This window comes from Sinocyclocheilus grahami, unplaced genomic scaffold (assembly GCF_001515645.1).
Source record: "Sinocyclocheilus grahami isolate Dianchi unplaced genomic scaffold, SAMN03320097.WGS_v1.1 scaffold227.1, whole genome shotgun sequence".
Lineage (NCBI taxonomy): Eukaryota > Metazoa > Chordata > Actinopteri > Cypriniformes > Cyprinidae > Sinocyclocheilus > Sinocyclocheilus grahami.
The window spans coordinates 1,018,216-1,026,708 of record NW_015505406.1 but is presented as its reverse complement, the minus strand read 5'-3'; the positions used below and the strand labels follow the sequence as shown (position 1 = coordinate 1,026,708).

The following is an 8,493-nucleotide window of genomic DNA, read 5'->3' as shown; positions in this document are numbered from 1 at the left end:
TAAGGACCAAAGGACCAAATGCTGAACTGTACACCTGTCACACTATGAAATGTAATATTGGTTTGGGTAAGAGCTTATTAGTACCTTGAATTTGATGAGAACTTTTTAAATATTTCTTAAAAATGTGTGTGGTGATGGAAATGACAATGAATTAACGTGAATGTAGAGAAAGAGTAGAGATATTTATTAGAACAATTCTTAAACTCATCACACTCATTAAACTCAATTCACAAAGTCATTCAACATAACCACACCTGTTTTTAATGTAGTGCTGAGTTTGATGTATAAAACTGATTTGTCTCAAAGATTAACGGTTACAGTGCATACTGTAAATAACCGACACAACTGATGGCAAGGCAAAAATATAAGCAATAAATGATGCATCAAAATTTCAACATTGTGAGATAATCATGAGGCTATATAATTGTGAGAGTTTGATACTGAAATGTTCTCATTGGTCTCTTTTTTTTATCTCCTCTCGTCTATTTCTTTGTTTGATTCTCTATTGTCTCCTTTGTTTGCGTTGCTCCCGCTTTGACAGATCTACAATTGCTTTTACTACTCCTTTTTCTTTTTTCCTCAGGTATCTCTCCCTGTCTCTTTTAAGTCTCTCTTCATATTTTATAGGGCCAGCTTTTATTTTGTCCCTTTGACCTTTCTTTTGTTGTCTTAGGTGGCATCTTAAAAATAGATAAAAATTATATCAATTAATATAAAAGTAATATAATTTAGAAATAAAAATGATATCATAATATAGTTTGCGTTGCTCCCGCTTTGACAGATCTACAATTGCTTTTACTACTCCTTTTTCTTTTTTCCTCAGGTATCTCTCCCTGTCTCTTTTAAGTCTCTCTTCATATTTTATAGGGCCAGCTTTTATTTTGTCCCTTTGACCTTTCTTTTGTTGTCTTAGGTGGCATCTTAAAAATAGATAAAAATTATATCAATTAATATAAAAGTAATATAATTTAGAAATAAAAATGATAGTATTGTATAATATTATAATATAAAAAGTATTACACAAATCTACTCTCGCAATCCATATCAATAGTACTTTGTAACCATAAATGTCATTTCCACCACAGAGGGCAGTGTGGTGGAAATGACTGTTGCGGAAATGACATTTCTGTAGTTTACTCCAGTCTTCAGTGTCACGTGATTCTTCAGAAATCATTCTAATATGCTGATTTGCTGCTCAAGAAACATTTCTTATTATTATCAATGTTGAAAACTGCTTATTATTTTTGAGGAAACTGTAGTGCACATTGTTTCAGAATTATTTGATTAATAGAAAGTTCAAGAGAATAGCATTTATTTAAAATATAAATATTTTGTAACATCACACATCAAAATGTCTTTACTGCCACATTTTGAACAATTTACTGTGCCCCTGATGAATAAAACTACTGAGGAACAAAAAAAATCTTACAGACCCCAAACTTTGAATGGAAATGTAAGTCGCATAAGTCATTAATCATTTATTTATTTCGCTACACATTCTACCGTTTTCACGGTTATTCATTTATACATGTTTAGAACATTGCATGCTCACAAAACAACAATTGACCATTTTTCAAACGGGTTGTTTTGTTCTTATAAAAAGAGAAATTAAAATTATAAAGAAAAGAACAATTATACAGGAGAACCAAGAAAACAGTGATCTCTCACCCAAAGTAACAAGTACATTCAAGTTGCATTAACACTGTGGCTCACAACATAGTGAATAAAAAGAAGAAAAGCAACTTGTCCACTGAAAATCATCTGAATGAGGAAAAATTCATTGCCAACTAAATGAGAAACACAGAAAAGTCCACTCCACCTCTACAGTATGGCTTGTTGTCTTGCTTTCATACCATTTGGAATGTAAACTTGCTCAAATTATAAATTATTCAGCTACAAGAACATTGTGAAAAGAAGAAATAACTAAATGACTGATGACATCCTAAAGCCTAAACCGGGATAAATATGCAAAAACCCAGATGTTTAGACCCACACTCATGTATGCCAGACAAACCAAATGATGCAGCATTTCATTTTGTCTACTGGAGTGTGTGTGTGTGTGTGTGTGTGTGTGTGTGTATTGGTGTAACATTGACATCTAGTGGTCAGGTGGTTCATTTCATGTCAGCGCTACGGCGATTAAGCTTCTCTGGATTGTTGGAGGCCATTTGGGAGAAATCCCTGAAAATGTCATGATAGGTATCATCACCTGTAGGAGGAAAGAAATACAGAGAGAGAAAAAGTATTAGCTGAACATTGTCTTACAATCATATTCTTTATGAGAGTGAATATTATACCCCTGTGTGTGGAAAGTGATTGAAACCTGGAGTCTAAAGAGTTTAACAAGGTCAGCTTGAGAACACCACCACCCAGAGGAAGAGCTTTGATTTGGATTTATAACTGTACATAAGTGCAGTGGTTATGCATACATAAAAGCATAGGGAAGCAGTAAATTACCTGTAGCACGCAGTGCAGAGGACACACACTGCAAGCAGTAGACACCTGGCCACCCGTCTCAGGACATGCACATACACGCACGCACACACGCACGCACAAACAGCAAAAACAGATTTGTATACAGAGACACAGATGGACAAACTGCCTTATACAAGCCCCACAGCAAAACAACAGATGCAAAAAGCATAAGCACCAGAAGAAAGCACACCTGTAAAAATCTGGCACTGCAATAAGAGTATCAGATTCAGAGTAACAGAATCCTACTGGAAAGCCAAATATTACAAGTGATCATAACAAATGATCACCATGAACTGAGCTTTAGACTGCATTTGCAGTTTGATGTTTTGAATATAGTTATGATGGTCAATTGTAAACATGTTGGTTGAATGGTGATGATACCCCATACAATGCCAAATATCCATAACCACACCATAACAGCTGAATCATTTGTATTTTCTGAAGGAATTACTAGTGCTTGCAAGGCAACATCATTAGATAAATGGTATGATTAGATAAATAATTAGACAATTTAAGAGAGAGGATGATAGATAGACAGAATGATAGAACAATAGAATGTTAGAACGATGGATGGATGGATGGATAGATTTGAACACTGTGTTAATGTAAATCAATGGGAGCTTTTCTAAAATAGGTTATGTAAAAAAGTGGGGTCTATATGTTAAACAGTTCAAGTTGAATTGTGTAATTGTGGCAAATTGTAAAGTAAAGTTACAAGAAGAAGAGAAATGTCAACATGCTGATGTCTTGTAAGCACTGTAATGACCAGCTGTGGAGTTTATCCTTTACATTATGTTAAACAAAGTTGTAATGCCTGATCAGGTCTGAATGAACATTAAATAAATCAAATATAACTTGTATTCTGATTTTTCAAACATCTGAAGCCTAAGACAGACAGAGAGAAACCACTATACATTCCACTTGAGGTGTTTCTAATAGCTGAATAAACACCAGCTATACAAACAAGATCAGATTTGTGTAAATGCAAAATGTCACATTACACATGCAAAACCATACTCAGTACAAACAGTACTGATACCACCTAATAAAACATACTACATAACATTTGAAAACATTACCACAGGTACTAAAAGCACTGAACAGGAGTCCAATTCATTCCTTGCTACTGATGCGCAGTGTTATCTATTAACATTCAGTGTTTCTATACATTTTAAAGTGCTTTATCAAAGTGCTCAAATCCACATACTGTCCTTTCTTTTTTTAAATTCTCTGTTAAGCTCGGTTTTCAATTTTAAATGTACAGTCAGTTAATTCTGGCCACCTGGTGCCCGGCCACTGAGATGGTTCTTGATAGTTTGAAAGCTTTTCTTAGTGTGTCCAATTACAGACCCAGTCCCGCCCCCACCACTAGAGCCCCGCCCCTCAGAATGACCTGATGGAGTGCCATCCATCTCCCGCATCTCCTTGTTCATCTTGGCTATCCGGAGTCTAGGAGGTAAAGCACAGTGGATGATAGGTTAATTGAGTTATGTACAAATGTACTGTAAGCTAATTAGTGTCCTTGTCAGCTGATACTCTCTAAGACTACTTACAGCGTGACGATGTCAGCGTTGGCGTTATCTATAGCAATGCCGATTGGGTCCTTGTCATCAATGTCTTTTGCATTGTAGTCTGCTCCTCTCTTAAGAAATAGACACACTAACCTACGACAACACAGAGAAACGTTTGAGGGACATGTTTGACAGTACATGTATAACAGCAACACCAAGTATCGATACTGATTTGATTCAGTTCGTGATTCATTTTTTATTCTGATTTCATATAGGTTTGATTCGATTCTGATTCATTCGGACATACAGCATAATGTCCAATTTGCTTACATATGAAAACAATTCTAAGGGAACCTTTAAAATCGGTACATTACAAAAATATTGATTTGTAAAATTACTAACAAGGCCCGGACTATGCAGTGCATTTTCTATTATTTTCATTTTGTACTTAAATAGATAATAATCAACAGCCAAAAACTGCTCTTTGGATACTATCTGAAGTCAAATTTCAATTGTATTTCTTATGTAAAATTCTCATTGTAACAATATGCAAATTATTATTAAATTATGAACTCCAATTAAAGAGTATAAAAAGGTTGTTAGTGTGGTTGCACCACATGTTTTTTATTCACAAAAAAATCCTTTAAAAGAATCATTCAGTGAATCAGTCTACACTAGTAGTGCTATGTCTCATATACTATCAAATAAAAATTAAGGTATTCATTTAAATTATTTATTTCTTTAAATCTTTTTTTATGATTAATTTATATATATATATATATATAAAACAGGGCCCAAACAATGCAGTACATTTTCTACTATTTCATTTTTGTCCATGAACAGATGCTATATATAAGACTTATTTTGCAAAAAGGCTTTACATTCATCTGCAATATCATATATTCAACAGCAGGGTGCACCACTGCTGAAAAGTGTTGCAGGAAACACTGGCGGAGAGATCCATCTTAGGATTTTAAGAATCAGTATTGCAATTGTTCAAATGAAGAATAATCAGAATTATTCAGAAAAACTACTTTTTTTTTTACCCAAACCTAGTATCTAAGCCTGTGTTACCCTGTATGTCCTAGTATGGTAGCATGATGTAGTGGTCCCCTCCCGTTTGAGTCCACCTGGTTAACATTAGCACCGTTCTGTAGGAGAAACTCACAGGCTGCCAAGGAATTCTGCAGAGAGAAATACACAGTAATTATTCACTGTAACAGTTATGCAATACACACTCAGTCTCAGATCATGAACAATGGACTCTCTCTCTCTCTCTCACACACACACACACACACACTTACAACCATAGCGGCTTGTATTAGTGGAGTTTTGCTGTCTTCAGCCACATTGACCCAGTTGACATCAGCGCCGTGCGCCAGAGCGTCTGCCATGAGAGGGAAATGCTGCATTGCTGCAGATCGATACAGCAAAGCCCCGGGATGAAGACCACTCAGATCCTCCTCTTCATTATTCTCTGTACATAGAGAGTGAGAGTGAGGAGTTTGTGTGGTCAAATGGATGTATGAACATCATATCTGTGTGTGTGTGTGTGTGTAAAACCTTTATGAGAGCTGGAATTGTTCTTCATTATGTCACTTGGGTTCAGGCCTGTAGGGGAAACATCAAGTAACAGCTCACTGATTAGATCAGTAGAAACTGGAAGAGACACTTATTTTCATTGTTTCAATTTACTTGTGTCTTCATGCTTCTTTGTGTGTCAAAACTACAGTTACTACAGTATTGCTTTCTTTCCTGTTTTTAATGCAATTTTCAGATTTACTGTATATTTCAGTTTGGTTATTGTTTACTTTGATAGTGACAGTTTAGGTTTCATTTTATAGCCATATTTCTATTTAGTTTTCATATATATATATATATATTTAAGTGATAACTGTTAAGGAATCAGTTGGGGAATCAATAAAATTATGATCAATAAATGTACATGTTTTTTCCCCCAGTCATTTGTGACACTTTACAATATGTTTTCTATATTTATACTGACTACAGAAATTCCAATGACCTTTTAAAATGGTATTAATTTCCATGATTTTTCCATTAACTTTTTTTAAAGACTGTGCTAATTTCCATCATGGCTTTTCCATGACCTTTTTAAAGATTTTATTCATTTCCACGACTTGCAGATTTTACAAAGTTTAATGTCACTCTAATGCATTATTTCATTTACACTGAACTATTACCCAGCTGCATCTTCAGGATTTCAGTTGCATCGTTTAAAAACAGAACCACAAGAGGATACAGTTTAATGTTCACAAAACCGACCTTGACTCAGCATACTTGTGCACTCTTGACGGCAAGCTACATGAAAGTTTGTTTATAACAGAATGCAAGGTTCTCTCTGGTGTCTGTGGTATAATTAGAGTCCATCTTTGTTATCAGTATCAGTAACTTTACTGGCATCTCATTGCCATCTGCGTGTAGGATGTCTTCCCCCACACAGACACACAGGTCAGGTTATTCCATGTGAGGAGTGTTTGAGGACTACTAAAACAGTTATTTATGTTTAGTTCGTTTTTCAACTACTATTTTTGTGTAGTTGCACTTTAGTTTTTCATTTATTTTACATTGAAGGAATAATTAATAATAAATAACTCACGCTCAGGCAATCCATGATGTAGGATCGGAATAAATTTGGAGAATTTTAGCATTGTATCACTTGCTCACCAGTGGATGCTCTGCAGTGAATGGGTGCCGTCAGAATGAGAGTCCAAACAGCTGATAAAAACATCACAATAATCCACATCACTCCAGTCCATCAGTTAACTTCTTATGAAGCAAAAATCTGCTTGGACTCGTATTCTGACGGCACTCATTCACTGCAGAGGATCCATTGGTATGCAAGTGATATAATGCTAAATTTCTCCAAATCTGCTCTGGTGAAGAAACAAACTCTTCAACATCTTGAATGTTCTGAGGTTGATTCAATTTTCTGCAAATTTAAATTTTTGGTTGAACTATTCATTTATTTATTTTTTGTTATTTCAGTTTTTTATTTTTTTTTACCCAATAGTTTTTGTCTTATATTACAATAACATACTATGTCTTTCTATGCAGAATTGTAGAGGATAAACAAAAGATAAATACAGTTTCTTGGGCGCATGACTGTGCATGTAAATGTGTAAATTCTAGCATGTTTTTTGGCATGTGTGTCTGTGTACCCGTGAGTCGTGGCAGAGTGGCTCGGTTGGGTTTGGGTTTGAGGGCAGGGCGTGTGTTGGGTTTGTCCTGTGTGGCTGCTCTGTTCCGTTGGGCACTGGAGCGCAGCAGGACCGTTCCTCGACCAGTCTCCGGGAGCTTGTGGATGAATTTCTTCTCTACATATTTAGAACGAATCCACGACTCCTTATCTTGTCTGAGAAAACAGTTATATACAGATTATATTTACAGTGGTGGCCAAAATGATTAGAACACTAGTATTTTCACCAGCTAAAAATGGGTTTAAGTCGGTTATTTCTATCTTTTGCTGTAGTGTGTCAGTAGGAAATATCAGTTTGCATTTCCAAACATTCATTTTGCCATTAATTGTAATAATCCGGTGAGATTTTTGAGAGAGTCTGACAACAGCCAGTGCTCCACACAGAGATCTGATCTCATCCTCATCAGTCTGTCTGGAATCACATGAAGAAACAGAACAAACTGAGACAGACTCAATCCAGAAGAACTGTGGCAACGTCTCCAAGATGCTTCAAGAGACCTGTCTTACAGCAAAAGACAGAAATAACTGACTTAAAACCATTTTTTAGCTGGTGAAAATACTAGTGTTCTAATCATTTTGGCCACCACTGTAATTATAAACACATTTCTGTGGTTTTCTGTGATTACTATATATAAACACCTACTGTACCTTGGACTAGAGGGATGGGGCTTCTTGATTGTGATCTCATCAATACGCGCCTCATAGATCTTGTTAATGGCTGTGTTTCCTAACTCACACATGAGCTAGAAAGAGCAATATGGACAAAATGAGAGAATGTGGAAAAAAATGTAACTAGTCAAAATGCATTTTTTTTTAAAAAATGTATCCAATACATGAATATATGAGAATGATGTCTATGCTTACTTTGATGAGCTCTGGCTCCCACGAGTCCAGCGTCAGGGATCGTACCTTCGAGAAGTGGACACCTAAACTCCTGCCAACACAAAAACTGATTCAGATGCATGTTCATGTGATACATTATATAATTCTGTGTGTGTATGTGTGTTACCTGTGTATGCCAGAGCAGGTAATGCACAGCGTGATGCCCAGATTGATAGAGGCCCAGTCGGGTCCAGGCTCCCCGCAGTCACAGCACTGACCGTTCCCTGAGATGGCCTGCACCTCCTCCAGAGCCTCCCGACCAGACGGTTCCGGCTCCCCTGCACTCAAACGCACACTTCCTGCAGACACTGAGCTACAGCGATCTCTCTGTTTAACACACACACACACACACACACACACACACACACACACAAACACACACACACACACACACACACACACACACAC

At 36.3% G+C, this 8,493-nt stretch overlaps 1 protein-coding gene across 1 annotated transcript in view; it reads right to left on the bottom strand.

Moving 5' to 3' along the window:
• Positions 1-1,462: 1,462 nt before the first annotated feature.
• LOC107597081 (arf-GAP with coiled-coil, ANK repeat and PH domain-containing protein 1-like) overlaps positions 1,463-8,493 on the bottom strand; it is a 17,631-nt gene continuing 10,600 nt past the window's right edge. The window contains exons 10-19 of the mRNA XM_016287992.1: positions 8,213-8,412; positions 8,068-8,137; positions 7,852-7,946; positions 7,166-7,359; positions 5,550-5,597; positions 5,291-5,463; positions 5,061-5,170; positions 4,029-4,139; positions 3,869-3,924; positions 1,463-2,209 (exon numbers count right to left, since the gene is read on the bottom strand). Of these exons, the coding sequence (XP_016143478.1) occupies positions 2,115-2,209; positions 3,869-3,924; positions 4,029-4,139; positions 5,061-5,170; positions 5,291-5,463; positions 5,550-5,597; positions 7,166-7,359; positions 7,852-7,946; positions 8,068-8,137; positions 8,213-8,412 (1,152 nt within the window). The 3' untranslated portion in view covers positions 1,463-2,114. The remainder of the gene's footprint in view (positions 2,210-3,868; positions 3,925-4,028; positions 4,140-5,060; positions 5,171-5,290; positions 5,464-5,549; positions 5,598-7,165; positions 7,360-7,851; positions 7,947-8,067; positions 8,138-8,212; positions 8,413-8,493) is intronic.